Source organism: Phaenicophaeus curvirostris, chromosome 1, assembly GCF_032191515.1.
Source record: "Phaenicophaeus curvirostris isolate KB17595 chromosome 1, BPBGC_Pcur_1.0, whole genome shotgun sequence".
Classification (NCBI taxonomy): domain Eukaryota; kingdom Metazoa; phylum Chordata; class Aves; order Cuculiformes; family Cuculidae; genus Phaenicophaeus; species Phaenicophaeus curvirostris.
The window spans coordinates 188,786,362-188,808,678 of record NC_091392.1 but is presented as its reverse complement, the minus strand read 5'-3'; the positions used below and the strand labels follow the sequence as shown (position 1 = coordinate 188,808,678).

The 22,317-nt window shown below is 39.0% G+C and overlaps 1 protein-coding gene across 2 annotated transcripts in view; it reads left to right on the top strand.

The window, feature by feature from the left end:
- Positions 1-2,045: 2,045 nt before the first annotated feature.
- TNFRSF19 (TNF receptor superfamily member 19) overlaps positions 2,046-22,317 on the top strand; it is a 64,069-nt gene continuing 43,797 nt past the window's right edge. The window contains exons 1-3 of one of the 2 annotated variants that reach the window (XM_069883191.1): positions 2,046-2,133; positions 13,861-13,949; positions 15,352-15,462. In XM_069883191.1, coding sequence (XP_069739292.1) covers positions 13,884-13,949; positions 15,352-15,462 — 177 coding nt within the window. In that variant the 5' untranslated portion in view covers positions 2,046-2,133; positions 13,861-13,883. Of the gene's footprint in view, positions 2,134-10,122; positions 10,147-13,860; positions 13,950-15,351; positions 15,463-22,317 lie in introns of those variants that run through there. The other variant, XM_069883199.1, reaches the window with a different exon arrangement.

Sequence of the window (22,317 nt, the reverse complement as noted above, 5' to 3'; positions counted from 1 at the left end):
GTTTACATATTTTTTCCAGCAGTATAGTCTTGAAAGTCGAACTCCTTATCTGCATGATACTGTTTTGAACGCTTCTCCATCTCAGTTACCAGCACATCCCCCTAATGCCTACCTCGATGGATGATCCCAAGCAATGTGTAACCTGTGTCCAATCACCAACAAACTACATTATATAGCACCCCTAATAAGGCTCTCAAAGCTTTCTGGCGGTGCCAATTTCGATAGCCGTGAAGCTCAGTGTCGGCACAATTCTCCATCCAACCGGCAGAAGGCTCCCAAGCCCTTGGAGGAGCCTCGCCAGGAGGAATCTCAACAAGACAGTCCCTTTAGCCCATTATCTGCCGGTTGCTTGCTTTTGGTTTTAATAATAGACTCATAGAATAGTTTGGGGTGGAAGGGACCTTAAAGATCATCAGTAGCCCTCCTCTGGACCCGCTCCAAGAGCTCCATATCCTTTATATCCTTCTTATGTTAATGCTCAAGGCAAACATGACTGGCATATTTCCTCTTTTTTACTTTTGCCTTTTAAATGAATTCTCGGTTACTTAGTGTGCAAATATTTGCAGGAGTCTGCCAGTAGCCACCAGCTGACGTGTTTGTATCGCTTTCATCTGCACGTGTGGGATACCCAAATTATGGGGTATGGGCTTATGAGAACTTCAGTGATCCCTTGAATGCAGCAGATTATCCTAAATGCAATCCTGCTTGTTATTTGCATGTATTACTAACAGCTGAAGTACAGGGGGCTGAATTAATCTCTGGTCCAAAAACTAACCTTGCCTCACATCAGAGAATATGAAATTCAGTTGTACATTTTTTTCTGTATTTCCTCCATACCAAAACAGTGTGAGTCACAGCAGCCTTGAGAATTCCTCTGCTTTCCAGGGCTGCGCAAGACCCTCCAACAATTCTTGGGTCTATGAACTGCAGCAGAGCATGTCTGTTTAAATATATTTTTACTCCCCCAAAGCCTCCCTCTACTAACAGTGCCAATGGCAACCACTTTGAATCTACCCCAGCTAAAAAAAAATGCCTTTACACTCCAAAGCTTCTGAGAGTTACTTATGGCAGCTTTACAGCTCATTTACGTAAAGGAATCATGAGCCACAGATGAATCAGGCTCAAATAAAATGATTTGCAAAAGGCCACACAGTAAGCAGCAGGACGTGAATCAGGGACTAAGAGCATGCTCCATTGTGCTTGTTTTGCCAGTGCAAAAAAACAATTCCAGTGCACAAAATAAACCATTTCCTCCTCTCCAAATCTCCATGAAGAGACAAACAAAGTGATTTTCTGTCATGTATTACAGCTGCCTAGCAGATTGACCTGCATGTCTGACTTCTAGAACTTCATGGAAAATTGTAACTTCCTGTTGCAGACAAAACTATAAAGCATCTTTTTTAAGAAAACGTTATAGTTACCCTATTCTCGCTACTCAGGAGGGAACTTTAATGTAGCAAAAACTTTGCAGTGAGCCTTGGGTTGGTTACAATGGACTAACCTGATTAGAAATCATGCAAACTCTTGTTCTCTTTAGCTGTATTCCCCCACAGGCTGTATTATAGCTCTCTAACCAGTCCCACAGCATTGAATGATGTCATGGGATCTGCAGCTCAGTGAGATGAAAGGGATAAAGCGGAACCCGCTGGCACTGGGGAAAGCTTCCAACACACAATCCACAACACAGCTTGGGAACTCAAAAGCTACAGATCCAGCCACTCAACTCCAAGCATTTCAGAATCGTGTGCATTCTCCCAGGACAAGAAAGGAAAGGGGGAAAAAGTTAGTGACCGTTTTTTAACAAAAGAACTAGAGTACTGAAAGGCACATTTTAACAGTGCAACTACCTGCTGGAAAAGGAGCTTTTTTTCCTCTCCAGAGCACTGCCTTTGATGTGTGGCAACTGATCACTGATCAGATTACAGGCATTTGGTCTCAGTGCTCGTCTGCCTTTGATCTGCATAGTTAATTTTATTTTCCCGGATTTAGAGTTTCGTCTGGGCTTGTGCTGACATACTTTTTTTTTTTTCTTTTTTTTTTTAAAGGAGGTAAAAGGATTTAATACAGGAGCTCTGGCAGTGTGAAATTAAGCTGCAGAAAGCCTGGGCACTGGAAAACTTCATCAGACAACAGGTACTGGATTTTGATTTTTTTTTTCGCTGTTTTGTATTGCAAGATTTTAAGAAATTATACATACACAGTAATACTACACACCATTGTGTGTACAAAGGTTGAATGATTTGAATGATTGTATATTATTTATGCAATATTTTATTGGCAACTCTTATGCAGAAGTATATTAAGAACAGACTATCTAGAATATATAGGTGATTGCAAACTGAAGCATTTTTTTTCCTGATATTTAGGTGTATATAAGATTTTTGTGTGCACTGCTTATTCCTATTGTCTATAGTTTTGTAAAGTCATACTCGAATACAAATATTACATGACTTAGGGGAGTATTTGTTTTCTAAGAAAAGTCCAACCATATTTCCTGCACATTGTGCATACTTTCTTTGCTCTCAGTGTGTTTATTAAACTGTGACTTCTTCAAACAACACTAATAGTTTCACCCTTGAGATGAAAAAAGGCTCCTTGCACAAGTTATAAGAACAAAATCTATAAACATAAAAGGGAAATGGTTTTATTTCAAGATTGAAGAGATGATAGTTCAACTATGCCATATGAAAATAAGTATTGGTAATAAAAGTAATGTTTTAACCTGATGATATGTTTCCTTTAAGGCATTATAATAAAGATATTAAAGAAATCTTAAGCTTATGTAGGGCAAACACCTGGTTTTGCTGAACTTCATGGAAGTTTTGTTCCTATTTCAGTGAAGCCATTTCCGTTCACAGGATTTTGTATTCTGTTGCTCAAATTCATTATTTATGAATATGCACTGTGCTAAGGAAAATTTGAGACATTTACTTCAGAAATCCATTATAAAGGAACAATCATTAAAAGATTTAGGATTATCCACTATAGATCTGCCCCTTTTAAAGGGCCAGATTTTTGGGTGAGTTTGGGCCAAACCCATGAGTTTTCTGTGCCTGCAGCTGGAGCTAGTCTGTTAAATTAAGAATTAAGCTTCTGTAGGTATTTAAATATAATTTAGATTTTCAGAAGAACTTGGAACCCATAATCGGGGCCAGACTTGCAAAGAAGTTCAACATTCCAGACACTGAGCTCTTTGAAAATCTAGTCTTAATGGTGGATAGTGAGCTCTTCTGTAATGCTGACTTTAGATGTCTATTCTTAAATCTAAATTTAAGTGTATCTAAATCTTAAGTAATTCTGTTTACTAACAAATTGCAACTAAAATTCAATATAACTGATAGCTGTTAAGCATTGTTTTAAAGGCTGTTAAGCATTGTTTTAAAACTATTAGGATTATCTGTCCATAGGACCCTCAAGAATTTCATATTTCAGTATGCACCATAGTAACATGCAAACCTGAATAAGATTAAGTTATCAACACTTCCAGACAAATGCAGTCAGCCTGTGTTATTCAGTCTGCAAACTTTGTTTCTTCTAATTAAAAGTATGTTTGTATATGTAAATTTTAAATTTACAGCATATCAAGAGATAATATGCCAGACAGAGATTAACTCAGCCTGACTTGGTATCATTTAGTTTTCTATACCACCAATTAATTCATATTCTGACTTAGCAAGTCAATTATATTATAAGGAAAGTAATTAGCACTGCATGAATAAAGTGCACATAGCTGTCAAGGAAGAATATTGTTTAAGGCATAGCCAAAGCAAAATCTATAATTTTCCCTAAAATGACAACAACGTACTAAAACATGTTTCTGTAATTCTGAAAAATGGTTTTATTTATTAATTCTGTTCTTCACTGATGAGCCCCTCTACCATTCCAGTCTTCTCTTGATTGTTGCTAGCTTTCCAACATGCACATTTATTTTCTGAGGAAATTTTTTTCTAAACCATACCTCTGTATGCTGTAAAGTAGAAAGAGAAGCACATTTTAAAAAAATAATGTATGGATTCTTTTTCCTCAGAAGTCAAAACAGCTCTGTGAGTCTAATACAATTAAACTATCCCGGTAAGGATCTGACCCATCACACAAATGGGTAAAGCTGTGCACAGAAGCAACACTGATTAATTAATCAGATACATTACACTGATGTGTAGGACTCATGTATACAAATATTTGCAATGTTTAGGCACTAGAAATGCATTTCAGAAACAAACATCTTTTTCGTTGTAAAATATTCCTAGGATTTTGGGTAATCTGCCTACATATTTAAACACAAGTGGGCATTAACCCATTTAAACTGAAAAAGATCTTTGCCTGTCTGCATGTAAGTGAGACTGAAATGAAAGCACACTTGGCCTCATTTAAGTATAGGAGAAAGAGGAGTTTCAGCATTTTTTTTTGTTTTAAATAGCAGTTCTCTGACAGTTTAGTCTTTCATTGATCTGACTTTTAAATATTAAATAATAATAATTCTTGGCACTTGTGACTTTGCTTCTACAAAGTGCTGCATAAACATTAATTAATCCTCAGGCTTAAGTCTTCAGAAGGAAAAAGTTCACAATGCTTTTTCAAGCAAATCTGAGTAGGAAACTCACAGGTATATCATTTATTTATTAAAATAGCTTGAGCAATTTCTGATTATAAATAGAGCCATTTCCAAACAGTGTGTCCTAGATAATATCATGAACATATTTTAAGGTTTGTAATAGTTAAGACGATCAAAAGACATTGCACAGTTATACTGACATCAGTTTCCAACAGCTGTCATAACAAGAGTAGATCTATCTCACAGTTGACTGGGGGAACTGTGTTAGCATTTAAGATACGGAGATAACAACTTCCTATTGCTGTACAATTTCTGCTTCCACATCAGATATGTCACACAACATAGTCTTATCAAAGGGGTCAGCTGAAACTACTTTCCAAACATGTCTTTTCTGCTTTCTGTACTGTGGTGCAAATCTGTATACTTGCATCCATAGTTGTTGCTCTAACAGTTCATTTCTTCTACTACCTTAGAAGCATCTTGATTTAAAACAAAAGAAATCCTGCAATTTTCAACAGATTTCATTGATGAATGGAATTAAGTCGTCCACTTTACATACAGAGGAAATATTTTACATGCTACAACAAGGAATTAAACACTTAAGTTTCAGTGTTGCAGACTACATATTGGTTTTAATTCATTGGCATAGTAAGCTCCTGTCTGATGGGAGTCTTGATGTTTCTTTATATGGTAATCCTCAGTGTTTGGTCAACACTTTAAGAACGCTGGGATGTTTTACTACACTTCCCTAACTATACTCCTTTAAAATGAGTATCTGAAACACACATGACAACTCCACTGAGAAAAACTCCTGCAATACATTTTATTGGTGTCTAAAGAAAACAAATAACATACAAACCAGTTGTCTGTAAACAGCGAGAGGATGTAGCATGCTCCATGCTGTGCAGCAGCTGCCATCAACAACAGATGCACTGCTGTAGCATGCCATTCCTCACTGAAATTCCAGCCTTTTGCAGAGCTTCTGCTGGCAAGGGTCCTGAAGCAAAACTTGTCTTTGAAGAACCTTTATAAGATAATTACATTAAAACCCCTGTAGATGCTGAGTTAGTTAATATTGTAAAAATTAAAAACACCTCATTTTATAGCAACCATTTATCTCTTTGCAGACATCTTGCTGTAATTCAATAAGCACTACTTGTTTTTACAGAAGTCCCATAGCTGGTGAACTCTGGAATTTTATCTCTGTTAAAAGCTTCCAAAAATTCTGTTTATCTGAAAACATTTGACTGCCAAGCATAGCCCATGGTTCATTCCCTTCAGAAACTAGCTCAGTTCCAAGCATCTCCACACAATTTTCTATACTGCATTGTTATCATTAATCTTTTCATTAGAAGGAAAACTAATGACCTCCCCGCAATAACAGTTCTTTCACCAAGGTCTCCAAGATTGGTTTCACCAATGTTGGAGCATCACCAGCTTAAGGGAAGCTCCTAATTTACATCACAGTAAACAGCAGTGAAGTACACCCTTTCTCGTGACTGTGATCAATGTATTCTCTGTGAAGGGCTGGATATGGAGCTTTTGGAACGGGTCCAGAGGAGGCTACAAAGATGATCCAAGGGCTGAGCGCCTCTCATATGAGGACAGGCTGAGAGTTTAGGCTTGTTCAAGCCTGGAGAACGCTCCGAGGAGATCTTATAGCGACCTTCCAGTACCTGAAAGGGGCTACAAGAAAGCTGGGGAGGGACTGTTCATAAAGGCTTGTGGTGATAGGATGAGCGATAATGAGTATAAACTGGAGAGGGGCAGATTTAGACTAGATACAAGGAGAAACTCCTTCACCATGAGAGTGGTGAGGCACTGGCACAGGTTGCCCAGGGAAGCTGTGGCTGCCCCAGCCCTGGAGGTGTTCAAGGCCAGGCTGGATGTGGCCTTGGGCAGCCTGATCTAGTCGGATGTGCCCCTGCGCATGGCGGGGGGGTTGGAACTGGATGATCTTTGGGGTCCCTTCCAACCCAAACTACCGACGCCTCAGCCCCCGCAGGGACCCGCTCGACGCCTCGGCCCGCCCTGCCCCGCCCTCCCGCCGCCGCCTGGACGCGGGGCACGTGGGCCGCGGCGCCGCTGATTGGCTGCGGCCGGTCACGTGAGCCTCCGGCGCGGGAGGGCGGGGAGCGGCGCGGCGTTGCCGGGGCGACGAGGCGAGGCGGGGCGCGGGAAGGTGAAGCGGGGCGAGCGCTCCTCGGTGGCGGCGGGCGCCGCGGCGCAGCGCCCGGCAGGTAGGTGTGGGGGAGATCGTACCTCCCCCTCCCTCAGTGGGGCAGCTCCGAGGGCTGAGGGGGAAGGGGGGGGAGGCAGCTCCGAGGGCTGAGGGGGAAGGGGGGGGAGGCAGCTCCGAGGGCTGAGGGGGAAGGGGGGGGAGGCAGCTCCGAGGGCTGAGGGGGAAGGGGGGGGAGGCAGCTCCGAGGGCTGAGGGGGAAGGGGGGGGAGGCAGCTCCGAGGGCTGAGGGGGAAGGGGGGGGGGCTCCGAGGCCACCCTGCCCCGCCCGCTCCGCCTTCCCGATGGGAAGGACCCTCGGCGGGAAGCGCCGGCTGCAGCGGGGCGGAGGGGGGAATGCGGAGGGCGCCCCGCCGCGAAGGGTTTTGCAGCTCTCGAGAGCCCTGGGGTTGCTTCTCCAGCAGCGAAAAGCCCCTGAAAGCCGGTCTGTCTGTCCGCTAGCTCTTCTCGTGTCTACTGCACGAATAAGTTGCTATTCGCTTTAAACTGCTTTGGAGCAGGAGTTGAAGGAACAGGAGCTGGTAACTTTTCTTGGCTGGTGAGAGGTTGAAAGCCGCAAACGTGGTTCTGTTGAAAAGCCTTTAATTGTTTGACTTCCTTTCCTGATGTCCATCTCCATTTATCTGACCTTGAACTGAAAGCTGTACCCGATACTCGTGGAAAATCTTGATACTTAATACCTATTTACCACCTTTATACTTGCAGCTGCATTAAATGAGTGCATTTATCAAATTAATAAAGGGATCTGGTAGCATTTAATATTTAATAAAAGGTGACAGATTGTTTCTATGTGTTGGTAGGTTTGTTAACTACTGCATAGTCTCTTTCAAGTACACCTTCACCATCGCATGTAAAAGTTTAGTTCTATTAACTGAAAGCTTCTTGCCATATGAGCAAAGGAGTTTTCTTTAGAAATAGAAGTAGACTTCTTTATTAGTTCATCGATTAGATGTTTAAATCGTCAGATAAGCAGGCAATAAGTTACTTGTTCCTGAGTTTCCACAACGTGCAAGTTGAAATCCTAATAAAAGAGAATGCTGAGAATGGAAGTAACTCATGTCTGTGCTTTTTAAGACACTGCACACTGTCCAAAGCCACAAAAGGTTGGCTGGATGGATGCAGCACGTTAGGAGTGCACTATTGCAATAGTTACTGTGTTAACCAGTCCAGTGCTTTACAGTTTGTGATTCTTGAAATTTGTAATGCTTTGAAAAAGAACTATTAGTATACTTTAGTATAAAATAAATATGAATGCACTATTTGTGTTCTCATTTTAATGTATTACTTATTCACATATCTAAGTATAAATGTTTACAAATGCAGCTCTATGCTGAGCTTCCATCTGGCAAACTAGTGTCTTCTAGAAGTTGAGATAAGGGGGATGTATTAAAGAGATGGAGCAACTTTTTTTTAACCACGGTTTTCATGTTGAAGCACAGAATTATTCATGATTTGTATGAATAATCCTGTCAAGTTCAATGGGGTTAGGAGTTCTTGAGTGAATCACACCTTCCTATCCTCTAAAAACCTTTAACTGTAGCAAAAATGTCACCGCATTGCACCTTTGTTACAGTATTTCACTCTGATTTCTAATTACTGGCAGTCTGGATATGCCGAAGAACACAGATGACTTACTATTTTATGTAATTTTTCTAGCATGGATTTAGAGCATCATTTTTAAGGAGCAAAGCCAGAGATGGATTGCATAGTTCAGTCTCAAGTTTTGCTGATTATACACTTTCGAGACACTAGGATATAATTAATTCTGTAAATGCTGTATATGATGGTGAAGACGCTTTAGAGATGCTTCTTTGAGGTGTTAAATTATTATCACCATTATTCCTGTGAAGTCAAGTACTTTGGCTGACATAACTTAAAGCATTTGGTACTCAGAATGAGTGAAATATTTCCTGGCCATGTGTAAATCCTTCTCTCCTCCCTCAGCACCTAAAATAGATATGAATGTTTTTTAACACAATGTTCCAACTTTAGTCTGCTCTCTAGTTCTGTATCTTTACAGAACTAGAAATAAATTCATAGTTGTCTAATTTTGTACGATTTCATGTATGGCAGCTTCTAAAAATGCATATTTATTCAACACAATATTTCATGTGATGAATGCTACCTAGCTGACAGTATTTTGTTTTTCCCCTCAGAGCAGTTGGAGCAAATTTGGTTGGGCGACCTCATTTGCTTCACAAATGGAAGGGTTGTGGGCAAGGTTTAAAGGGAAGGTGTTTTAGAAGTATAAGACAGAGTAACAGTGCGTAGTTCTGTAGTGGAAGTTCTTGTCCCTAACTTGTTCCCTTTGTCTTTATCGTTGCAGCAGCGTAAGTACTTTTTCTTCTCTTGTTTCTTGCCCATGGGGCAATGACTCTGCTAAAACCATCTGCTACTCCCTGTCATTTTATTGCATGCAGTTGACAGCTGCAGGTGGGAAACAGGGTGGTTAGAAGGGAGCTGAGATCCCATTCATTGGATGCCAGAGACCTCTGTTGGCAAGATAAGATCGTATTTTCATTCCTCTTTCTTATCCAGAACTTCTCGGAGTACTTTTTGCCAGTGGTCTAGAGAGAATGAAAAGTCATCACTAAGTATGAATGTCAAATCAACTATGGGGAATTTATGGAATTTGCTTAATTTTTCCAGATTTAAAGTTGGGACCCTTCACCTCTTATGATGTTTTCCTTACAAGATGGATGGTATTGACCTCAAAGTTTCAATGATTATATGTGTGAGAAACCTACTAGTAGGCCATAATTTAGTAATGCTGCCTCAAGTCTTGAGGTGATGTCTCTCTCATGGTAAAACTTTATTTTCTTTGGAGAGAAGGAAGAAGTATTCTTCTGACAGATTGATTCTGAAATAGAATGATGGCTACTGGCAAGAAAGTAGACAGAGGAGTAAATTTTGGCGAACAGTGGATTCTAGGGCTCTGGAAGGTTGGAAGTTCTGACTTCCATGATACATTTATGTTCCTAATTTATTGTTTGATATCACCCTCTTTATACGTATACATGATAGGCCCCTCACAACCTTAAAACTATGCAACCGCATTCCTTAATAGAGGTTCTGTATCTTGAGTTCAGTACATTACCAATGGTATTGTTTTTTCCTGAGTATTTTAGGCAAGTGTATTGCTGTTAACCTAAAATGATGTGTTTGGAATGATTTACTGACCCAAAATATGTCTGCTGTTTTCTTTCAGTAAAGAGGATAGCTGAACTCAGCATTGTAAATATCAATACCTAAACCAGGAACAAATAGTCTTTAAATCTATTGAGCTTCTGTTTGGTTGTATGTATTTTACAGCCAAAAAATTCTTCTAGTTACTTCTTACTTGAATGCAGATGAGGTGAGTGGCTTGTGTCCAATAGACTTCGGTGTATGCTGCTTGATATCAAGACAGAACAAATTTGCCCGATGGCAACATACTATTAAGTGCTGCAGTGTCTGCTTTTTAAGCAGGGATTTTAACCAAGACAGAAATGGGAGACAAGCAGCTGGCACAGTTATATCTCCTCTGGGAGTTGGTCTCGATACAATGAGTTGTTAATATCCCTTAACCATGTGCATTATTTTATTAAAATGTTATGAAAAGAAACCTTTTTTTTTATTTTGTACTCTGAACTGAGGTTACCAGTTAATTTCTTTCTTGTATGTTATATTCAGGATATAGTCTTTGGTGAGTTTTTTTTTTTAGGAACTGGAACAATAAGCACAATGATTGCATGATAAAATACCACAGGCATTCATGCATGTCTCTTGAAATGATTTGAACATGTTTTGTTGCTACTAAACATACTGAAGTGTACTGAAGTTTAAGGCCCTCAGACCTAGTAGCTTCTTTTGGAAGATCTGATGATTATAAAAGACAAATTATTTAGAAGATATCTTGTGTTACATCATGGACCTAAAGCTATGAGATTACATCGTGCACTCAATGATCAGTCAACAAATTTGAAGCCTAGTAAAATGAGTAGATGAGTTGGGAAAGTCCGTAGTAGTTCTTTTGCCAGTTCTAAAATACTTTATTTTGGAATTTTTTTCTGGGTTTTGGAATTCGTGATGTTTGAAGGTGTTGGACTTGGCAAGATTGTTATAAAAGCAGTAGATTTTCTTTTAAATAGAAAATATTTCATTGGTGCAATAAAATTTCTACACCTAAGCCAACAGATTGTGGTTTAGTACAGCGTGCTTCTCTATGTGCTTTCTGTGTTCTAAAAATCTTTGAGGTACATGCTATAAGATGATCATCATGTGTCAGACAGGATGACTCCAAAACCTGATATAATGGCTGTCAGCATGACCAGCAACATTTTTAATACTGCATGTTATACTGTATTGCTTTCTGTAAAGAAGTGGCATTTGTTTTTAATCCAGACTATTACAAACATAAAAATATATCATTAACTTTGTTTCACTATTGGTATTAATAGATTGATTATATGCTAACTTTCTTGTAGTATTAAGTCTTCAGGTTATTGCATATTGAAAAAAGGTATGGGATGTATGTGGCTTCATTGCATAAAGCTATTATAGTGTTAGTGCAACAATATGGCAAGTACTGAATCTCCTGGCCAGTTAATCAGGTTGTTCTGTTTTTTCTTATATTTTGTGTACTTCAGGTGACCTGCTCACTGCTCCAAATTTTGGATCATTAGGCTTACTACGTTACAACAACATTGTACTGATAATTCTACATGAAGCTTTAATGTCATCATAATTGTGTGTTTTTATGTCAGTTTCTTTTTTGATATGCCATACATCTATTTTCACAAGTAAAATTAAATCTTAAAATTAAAAATATTTTTAATCTGATAAGGAATCTTATTTTTAAAATGTTGTTGGTATTATATAGATAGTCATAATTACATTAGACCTGTGTGATGTTCTGTTTCTTTAACAATAATTTTGTTAAGGAATATAGTGATTATAAATTGATGACTTGAAATAATGACTTGACATTCAGTTCCAAGCAACTCAGTTATGTTTATGGCTTCATTACAAATGCACACTTATGTAAAATTTTGCCTCCTCTAACAATTAGGAAAGCAAATAGTGTTTAACCTTTTCCACTGAATGCCAGTATATGAAATCAAGAAGTCAATGGGTTTTTTTCTCCTGAATCCCTTTCCTTTCAGCGTGATTCTTTGAATTAATATTTATTCATTTTGTGTCATTTTAGCTTTCAGACTTTTAGCATTATTGTCATGTCTTCTCTGAAACAAATGAAGTCAAGTTTGTTTTGCAGTGCTGCTTTTCTGTGATATTACTGAGAGATGTTTGTTGTATTACTCTTCTTTGTTCTTTTTCAATCTTTTCATAACTTTATCACTCTTGAATTTCTGTAGCATTCCAAAATGTATAAAAGCTGAACAGCAGCAAGCTTAAATCTTTCCTGGTACTATTTTTACAAGACTATTGAGGTGCAGTCTTACAATTTGTCTTCTATTTGATCTGTTTTTACTTAACAGATCTTCAGTTACTAATCAGCCGGAAGACGTATTTAATATTATTTGTGGGTTTTATCCACGTTATTTCTTTCCAGACATACATAAGAAACATTTCTTGAAACTTCTCTTTAACAGTATTTTTACTGTCTCTGTCCACTTTTTTTGTCTTTGCTATTACTAGAAATTGTTTTGTTCCTATATACTTCTGCTAGTATATAGGAACAAATGCACTTAATTTTCTTTGCAGCATTAGCACTGTCAGTTTCTCCTGGCATCTTTGTGCCCTTAATATTTTTTCAAGTTTGTTGACTCTCCTTTTCCATTTTTCCATTTGTTCTGCAGTACTTTTTACATCAAACTGTTGTATTTTAATCATCCAGAATTCTTTGAGATTTCCTGTTTCATGTTTCTCAGCTTATTTTTTTCATTCTTCAGAATGAAAAAAGCAAGCTGTGTCAGGTATATCTGTGTATTTGTGTATGTTGTCATTTTTAGGCATGTTGACATGTATATAATCTGATAATTGTCATTGGCCCATAGACCGTTACCATCACTAAGTGAGAAATAACCATTAAAATGTAATCTTGGCTTTCCTGTAGAGTGTTACCTGACACACCTCTCTGTGTGTTCTGTTTTTCCTGGAAGACTTTAACTGTTTTTACACTTCAAAATACAACTTACCTTAAAATATATCAATTGCGCCACTGAAGTACACTTTCTTCTTATGGATTGGAATTTGTTAATTGAGGTATCCATGCAGTAAAATGTGAAACTGTGCATTAATTGCAGTTTATGCTCATTCTGGTTGTATGTTTTCTGAATTGTATTATGCTTGGTATAGTTCATAAAGCATTTTGCAACTGTTCTTAATCTTTTTCTGTACTGCTTTCCTTATGTTTTGGGTTTCATCCTTCGATTTGTCAGTGTCTTCTGTCTTTTAAAGCATTGTAATTAAACATCAGTCCTCAAGTAGGCCAAAAATATTTCAAACATCATTTTTCCCATCTTGCTGAAAGCAGCGACGTTATAGTGTGGTCGTGCAAGTTAGGATCAAATTAATATAGCAGGATATGTAGGCTGGTTTTATTTATTCTTTTCTTGTTATTGTTGCTGTATAGTTTGAATATCTGAACTAGAAGTTACATTTGCTTAGGAGGTATTTGACAAAACCAAAAAGTAAGAAACTGGAGATTAACACAGACTCAAACTAAAGGAAAGTAAGCAGAGAAAAAATGTTCTGTTGTCCAGACACAATATTTTTAATGATTGTGGGCGTGCAGTTTATTGATTTAATGATAAAGAAACTTAATCCCAAGTTAGACCTTTCTTTTCCACAGCTGTTTCAAATAGTTGTTCTTCTTTTTTATCATTTATTTGTTACTGGTTCTTAAAGAAAAAAATAGCTTTATCGTTTAAAAAACATAATTTCTAAAGCATATGTTTGTTGTTTAGCTTCCAGAAATCTGTCTGAAACATTTTAGTGCCGTTAACAGAGAAATATTTTGACATGCTGAATGACATGAGGTAGTATGGACGTACGACACTTGCAGTGTACACAACAACATGATATTAATGATTTTTTTTTCCTTTTATCCCTTTTTTTTTTTTCCTAGGGAGAAAGGTTTAATTTTAAGAAATGGATGCTAAGGGATTACAAGCAGAAGATAAACTGAAGATGCTCATAATTTTACTAGCATATTTGGTAAGTTAAATATTCATACCTTTCCACCAGGATGAACATTGAAAAAAATTTTACTGGACACAGGAATGGTGTAATTTGTTCTACACATTACTGCTAACACTAAAAGTTTTAAACACATAGATGCATAGAATTGGATATACACTTTATTAGTTTAAAAGTGAGTTTGTTTAAGTGACTTGTAAGTTCTTGCCACTCCTCACGTGCAATTAAAAAAAATTACCTTGTGAGCCTCTCCATGGAAGGACTGGACTGTGACAGGAAATACAGGTGAATATAGTGCTGTGAAGGTGATACTGCCTCACTTCAGAGAGAGGGCAGGAATTCTAGACAATTTGCAGCAGTCACGCTTTAGTACGGCATCTGAATACATGCATTTTAGGAGTTCAGAGGATTCAGTTTATCACCAGAACATGGCGTAGCACATGATTACATTGCATACTAAGCATACTAAAGCTCTGCCTTGCAGAGACAAGCTGTAGAACCAAGGGTGAGTAATGTTTCATGGCTATCAGAAAGGCTTTGGTCTTTCTGCAAAGACTAATACAGAAAGAATATAGTAGCAGTTGTAGACAGGAATTTTTTTGATGGGAGCCTTTATGTAGGCATTTAATTTAAAATTGTATTAAGGGAGCTCACAGGACTTGCTAATATTCTGGGGTAGTATTTCAGTGATTATACTGAGACTTTTCATGGCTGATTTTACTGCTTGTGGTATTTCTCATAACCTTAGTTTCTCGTTTGGTTAGATGATGTACTTAAACACCTTTGAAGGCAGAAATTGGATTCTCTCTCCTTGGGCCCACTAAGTATAAACTGATAGTGAAATTTAGAATAAGTAGTAGTCGTGCAGATTTGGAGTGGGTTTTTTTAAGTATCCTAAAGGATCGAGTGACCTTTCCAAATCTCTAAATACTTATGTTTAAAGGAATAGATTTTACTTTGTTCAATTGTAATAGCTCATTAAAGAAATAAAATATCAGAAATAAATGAGATGTGGCAATATAATGCAGCGTGACGGCTTCCTCTCATGAAAATTGTAGGTATGGTAAATGGTCACGTGCATTTTTTGTAATATTGATTAAGGTGAGGAACCTAAACTAATGTTCAAGCAATTGAGTGTTCTTGACATTACACAAGTGCTGAATATCAAGCAGGTCTTCTAAAAGTTGTAAAATTATTGCAAGTCCCTGAGTACCGAGAACCCTAAAAATTCAGGCCATTTATCAATATTTGGAGTAAGATGATTAATTTTCATTGCCATATTTGAAGTTTTTAATAATGCAGAAAGTTATTTTTAAGATATAAACATGATTTTTTTTCAGATCTAGATTTTATAGTTATATGTTAATCACAGATTAATTGTTTTAGTCAGTTTACTTTTTTTTTGTTTGTTTGTTTTAAGCTAAACAGGGTAATTTGTGAGACTGGAGATTGCAGAGAGCAAGAATTTAGGGACCACAATGGAAACTGCGTCCTCTGCAAACAATGTGGACCTGGAATGGAACTCTCAAAGGTAAGCAAATCATGCTTTCTTGAATTTACTGTGTTTCCAATAAGTGCCTTTATGCATGTGGTTAAAACAACAAGTATCCGTGTTTATGTGGAAATACTTTTTTATGTTTTTGGCTTTAGAACCTTTTTCAATTTGTCAAGTACGATGTCTCCGGTTCTCTTTCTGCTTAGTTCAGAAAATGAGATGCCATTAATAAAGTAGGCAGTACTATTAGATGATTTGGATACGGGCTTTCAAAATTGTTTTTTAAAAGAAGAGCTAATGCTACAAAGAGGCGGGGGGAACACTTCCAAGGAATTAAGACTGACAGTACATTTTAGAGGAGTATGGAAATAATTAATTTCAAACTAGTGATTGGTACAGACCAAATAATGGGTGGGGCTTGGCTTTTATAATGCAGACTTTAAGATTCGGTTCTGGATTTTAGATGAAATTGCTGATATAGACAATATTTAAGTATTTTCTGTACAACTTGTCTTAACAGAATGGCTTATAATAAAAATAAGGGCATAATTACATAAATACAGAAAAGGATTCAAATGAGAACTGAAATATTTCTTTAGAACAGTTAGGAGCTAGGTGATTATTCTGATTTTACCACCTCAGTGGTGGAGTACTTTGGGAAGCCAGATTCAAGTAAGGCTTGATTTCTTTGTTTTGCAGATTATTAAAAATGCTATAAATCTGATCTAGATCTTTACGCAGTGTTACGTAATAGAGAAGGTTAAGGCCAGAAAAATAGGTGGTAATATGTAGAAAGCACATAAGAAGTCCTTGTTAATATCATAGATAATGAAAGATCATTATCTTGGGTCTTATGTAAATGTCTTTCCATTTAGAACAATTTCATTTCTTCCAAAAGAAAATTTCTATAAAAGTCCTGCAATTAGCAGCTTTTTGAGGAGTGCAGAAGTGAATCAGTGGCGATGAATGGTGACTGAGGTTATGGATTGAGATTCAGTGCAACTAGAAAGTTAACTTGGCAATATTTGAAGTCTGAACACAAGTCATGAGAGGGATCTTAGTTGCTTTGAGCACAGAGGAAAGTAGGTACTGTGTATGAGCGAAGTTAGAGAACAATAAAGGAAGATATAGCTGAAATGAGAGGGAGAGAGAGATATGGTGTGATCATTAACTCTGTCACCAGAGGTAATAGAGAACAGAATAAGCTATGAGTGATGGAGAGGCTGGATGTTTTGGGGGAGAAGGTATATCATGCTGGAAGAGTGAAGGCGGTCAGGCAAAAAAAAGACAGGATGCAAGCTGGTATCATGAAGCAGGTTTGTCAAGACTCATGGAAAGCATAAGACTTCCTTCAATGTCCAGCTGCTGTATGTACATCTTGCCCATTGTTAGAGTATAAAACTGTGACCCAGACATAGCTGTGCAGTCTGATTAGCCATAAAGCAAGAGAGAAGTAGCTGCCCTACCCAGTGCCTTTTCATACAGAAGGGTAAATGCTGTTTTATACTCTTAATGAAAGTGTAAAAGGGATGATAAAGGTAGAATTTAGGTGTTACTTAGGAGGAGTGAAAATTTGTTTTCTGGATTGCTTTTATAGGCAAATGTGTTACACAGACCCCAGGAGGGAACTTGAAATGTTATTTCTTAAATTTTTTTAACATGAAATATTACTAAGTCTGGTGTGTATTTGTATTTAAACAACAGGGAAAAAAAGCTTTCCCTTTGTGACTTTGTACTTGTTAATATGTTCAGCTTTGGGGGGGAAAAAAAAAGCACAAGTTAACTATTGTGCTTTGAAGAGATTTACTGAAATTGAGTGACACATTTTCCCTATCTTTCCATTCATACCCACTGTTTAGTTCATTAACAGAAATACTTAGTTTTACACTTCAGCGAGGATTGATTTCGATGTTAGGCAGTACTAGTTAAGGTTTAGTCATATAAACAGTACTGTAGAAATAGAGATCTGAGGATGACTAATTATGTGGGTTTGTTTGGATGTTTGGGGTTTTTTTCAGATTGTCCTTAAATTTGAGGAGTGAAAGATTCTGGAGAGTGTTTTAATTTATAAAGGCGCTTGTAAATATAACAATGGTCCAACTAAAGCATACTTATTAGTGGCAAATAAAAACACTGAAAAGAGTAAAATTAGTGCCCTCAGTAATTACTTTTCTTTCAATTTAGTAAAGAAATGCTAAACTGAAATAGGAGGTTTATAGTTTGCAATAGTATACTGTTCCAATAATGATTTTGTGTTAAGTATTTTTGTTTGCAAGACAACTATCCTGATTCTTAGGATTGGTTATTCTGAAAATATGGATGTATAATTCGTTTCATTGTATAAGCATTTACTTCATCTGGGCATGAATAGGCTTCAAATACTACTTTTTTGCTACTATGCTAGAACTAAAATAACTGCTTTTGCTCAAACCTAAATGTGAGTGGAAGCATAGTTTCCTTTATAGAGATGCAATTTTCTGTGAATCATAGCGAAGGATGTGATACTGTGGTTGTTACTGAAATGCAGCGGAGAATAGTCTTTGCTGAACTACAGCTTGAAGGAACAAAGTACGTTAAGTCAAAGGTGAGAACGCAAAGAGAAGAGGTATTTAATGATATACTTGAAGTAATTTGCAGCACAGAGGAAGTTTTGCTTGCATAGGTGTTTTCTTACACATGAGAAAGCAGTTTCTTAATGATGACTGTGTCTGTTTTCCTATCAAATATTTTGTGCTCGTGGATAAAACTAGATATGCTGCTGGATCAGTGAGCGTCGCTTCCTAGTTAAAATCTAAATCTGTAGATTTGCTTTTAATAACTGACTAGACAAAAATAGGAACTGTGTTCCTCTCAAAAGCCAAGTAGAGTTAGTAGGCTAAGCACTATGAAAGGAAAACTGGAGTTCTCAAGGTGAAAATTAAGATGCCTTGATACTGGTGGGTACTATGACTTAAATACATTGCCACTGAATTGATCAGAAGCCTGTTTAGAGCAGAAGTACGCTTATGCGTGTACCTTCTTCCTTTTGCCTTTGTTAAACTGAGTGCATGATATTATGGAAATTAAAACTAATGCATTGTTAGCTATTTGTGATATCTGTCTTGTTGTGGGTTATTTTTTTTTAAAAAGAAACTTCAATGGAATTTTTATTGTTGATAAATCACAGTTAATTCAACAGTCACTAATTATCCCTGCAGTTCAGGGAAAATACAATGTCACCTGAAAATCAGACTTAAGAATCTTAACATGGGCTGCACAGGTGATCTCAGATGTGGTTCATGCCTAATCAAATCAGGTCCTGGGCAGTCCAGTCTTTTCCCCACATTGCCAGATACACTCAGATATACCACAGACTTATGTCAACAGTATGGATAAATGTGCAGGACAAAATACCACCTGTACAGAGTGGATGTGTGTATATGCATGTATGTGTATACTTATTTTACAACTGCTAACTTGACTTATTTATATTATGTGAGGAGTTCACAATACCTTTCTAAGTTGGGGAAGTCCTGTTACCTTTTCTTAATTTATAAGTGAGAGACTGGCATAGAAATCAACCTGGCCATTGTAATGCAGGAAGTGTTAGGTGAAACAGAGAAGACAGATGCCACAGAGAGAAACAAGGGGCTGGAAGCACTCTGTTCAACAGATGCCACATGGACAGGACAAGAGGCAATGGAGACAAGTTGTACCAGGAGAAAGGTTTTTATCTCTGTAAGAAAGACATTTTCTACAGAGAGAACTGCCCCCCCTCCCCAGAATGTAGTGGAGTCTGCGTCACTGGTGGTTTTTAGGACATAACTGGACAGGTTGTTAGATCATCTCATATCAGCTCCCTGTCCTGTGAAAGTTTGAACTAGATGTTCTTTCATGCTCCCCTCACCCAGACACCAAAACCCCAGATCCCCCTGGTGAACAAGTACCAGGTGCTGCAGGTGGAATCCAACCCTGAGGATGAGGATGATGGCTCCCACAGCCTAGAATCCTTCCCTAGGCCACATCATCCTCAGAAAAAGATAAAAACATCCTCCATCAAGAAGAAGAGGAGGGTGATTGTTGTAGGGGACTCCCTCCTAAAAGGAACGGAGGGACCCATTTGCAGACCGGACCCGCTCCACAGAGAGGTCTGCTGCTTGCCGGGGGCATCAGGGAAGGAGGTAGCTAGAAAACTTCCTTCCCTGGTCCATGAGACAGACTACTATCCTCTGATAGTAGTCCAAACTGGTAATGATGATCTAGTAAACAAAAAGACCAAAGCCATCAAGAATGACTTCAGCGCCATTGGGAAAATGATAGAGGGCTCTGGGGCACAAATAGTATTCTGCTCCATCCCAAGGCTAAATAGAGAGGAGCGGGAAGTCAGGAAGAATAATTCAATTAATGCCTGGCTCTGAGCCTGGTGTGAGGAGAGGGCTTTGGCTTCTTTGATCATGGAGTGGCTTACGCACCTCCAGGCTTTCTTGCTGAGGATGGGACAAGTGTGTCTCCTAGGGGGACTAAAGCCCTTGCTAAAAACCTAGCTAAGCTCATAAATCGAGCTTTAAACTAGATGTGAAGGGGGAGGGGGTTGAGCCCAGGCTAGACAGGAACGAGCCTGGACGTGGGGCAATGGTGATTCGGAGAGGGTGGGCTAGTGTGGACCACCAGTACCTCACCACACAGAAAGTGGGGGAGAACACACCTCGGGGTGCTAAGGGAGATGCAGGCACTCTGGTGTTAGCTACTTCAGTTACCAGGCAGTTGGGAACGAACCCTGTTCCCTCTAAGAGGGCTGAAGGCTCAGCAGCTCAGCTGAAGTGCATTTACACCAATGCATGCAGCATGGGGAATAAGAAGGAAGAGCTGGAAGCTGTCGTAGGGCAAGGAGCCTATGATGTCGTTGCCATCACGGAAACGTGGTGGGACGACTCATATAACTGGTGTGCAGCTATGGTGGGGTACAAACTCTTCAGGCAGGATAGGAAGGGTAGGAGAGGAGGCGGGGTAGCCCTCTTTGTAAGGGAGGACTTGGACACCATTGAGATGGATTGTGGTGATGAGGAGATTGAGTGCCTGTGGGTTAAAATCAGAGGAGCCCACCGGAAGGTAGATTTTGTGATGGGAGTCTGTTACAGACCACCCAGCCAAGGAGAAGCAGCTGATGAGCTCTTCTATAAACAGCTGGGGTTAATCTCTAGATCAATGCCTCTCATTCTTGTGGGAGACTTCAATCTTCCTGATATCTGCTGGAAGTACAATAGAGCAGAAAGGAAGCAGTCTAGGAGGTTCCTGGAGTGCGTGGAAGACAACTTCCTTGCACAACTCTGTGAGTGAACCAACAAGGGAGGGTGCCCTCCTAGACCTGCTGTTGGTGAACAGAGAAGGCCTTGTGAGGGATGTGGCAGTAGGTGGACGCCTAGGACAAAGCGATCATGAGATGATAGGGTTTTCTGTTCTAGGTGAAGTGAAGAGGGTGGTTAGTAGGACAGTAGCATTAAATTTCCAGAGGGCAGACCTTGAACTCTTCAGAAGGCTGGTTAGCAAAGTCTCATGGGAGACAGTACTCAAGGGCAAGGGAGCCCATGAGGGCTGGGAGGTCTTCAAAAAGGAAATCCTAGCAGCTCAGGAGAAAGCCATCCCCATGTTCCGGAAAAAAAGTTGGCAGGGGAAAAAAACAGCTTGGTTGAACAGAGATATCTTGAGTGATGTCAAGAAGAGGAGAAACGTTTATGGGCTCTGGAAGAGGGGACAGGCCTCTTGGGTGGACTACAGGAGGGAAGTGAGATTGTGTAGAGAATAAATCAGAAGGGCTAAGGCTCAACTAGAAATCAAATTGGCAAAGTCTGTGAAAGATAACAAAAAATCCTTCTATAAATATAAAATATATAAAAAATATATAAATAATAAATATATAAATATTAAAATTATAATTTTATAAATATATCAATAATATATTTATATATTTTTATATAAATATATAACTATATAAATAATAAATAAATATATAAATTAAATATATGTATAATAAAAGGAGGACTAGGGAGACCATACAGTCCCTATTGGACACAGAAGGAACAACAGTGACAGGGGATGAGGAAGAGGCTGAGGTACTTAATGCCTTCTTTGCCTCAGTCTTTAATTGTAAAGGAAGTCGTTCCGTCTGTGTACAAACCCAGGAGCTGGAGGAGCAAAATGAGGCTCACGTGATCCAAGAGGAGGTGGTCAGAGCCTTGCTAGCCCAACTAGACACTCACAAGTCTATGGGGCTGGATGGGATTCATCCAAGGGTATTGAAGGAGCTGGTGGATGTGCTGGCCTAACCCCTTTCCATCATCTTCCAACAGTCCTGGAAGACTGGGGAAGTCCCACTGGACTGGAGGCTGGCTGATGTTGTGCCCATCTACAAGAAGGGTCGCAGGGAGGATCCAGGAAACTACAGGCCTGTCAGTCTGACCTCAGTGCCAGGGAAAGTCATGAAGCAGGTGATCTTGAGTGCTATCATGAAGCACATGCAAGAGAACCAGGTGATCAGGCCCAGTCAACATGGGTTCACAAAAGGCAGGTCTTGCCAAACTAACCTGATCGCCTTCTATGACAAAGTGACTCGGCTGCTGGACGAGGGAAAGGCTGTGGATGTGGTCTTCCTGGACTTCAGTAAAGCCTTTGACACAGCTTCGCACAGCATTCTGCTTGAGAAACTGTCAGCCTCTGGCCTGGACAGGCACACACTCTCCTGGGTGGAAAACTGGTTGGATGGCCGGGCCCAGAGAGTGGTGGGAAATGGTGTGAAATCCAGCTGGAGGCCAGTGACAAGTGGGGTTCCCCAGGGCTCAGTGCTGGTTCCAGCCCTGTTCAGTGTCTTTATCAATGACCTGGATGAAGGCATTGAGGACTCCCTTAGCAAGTTTG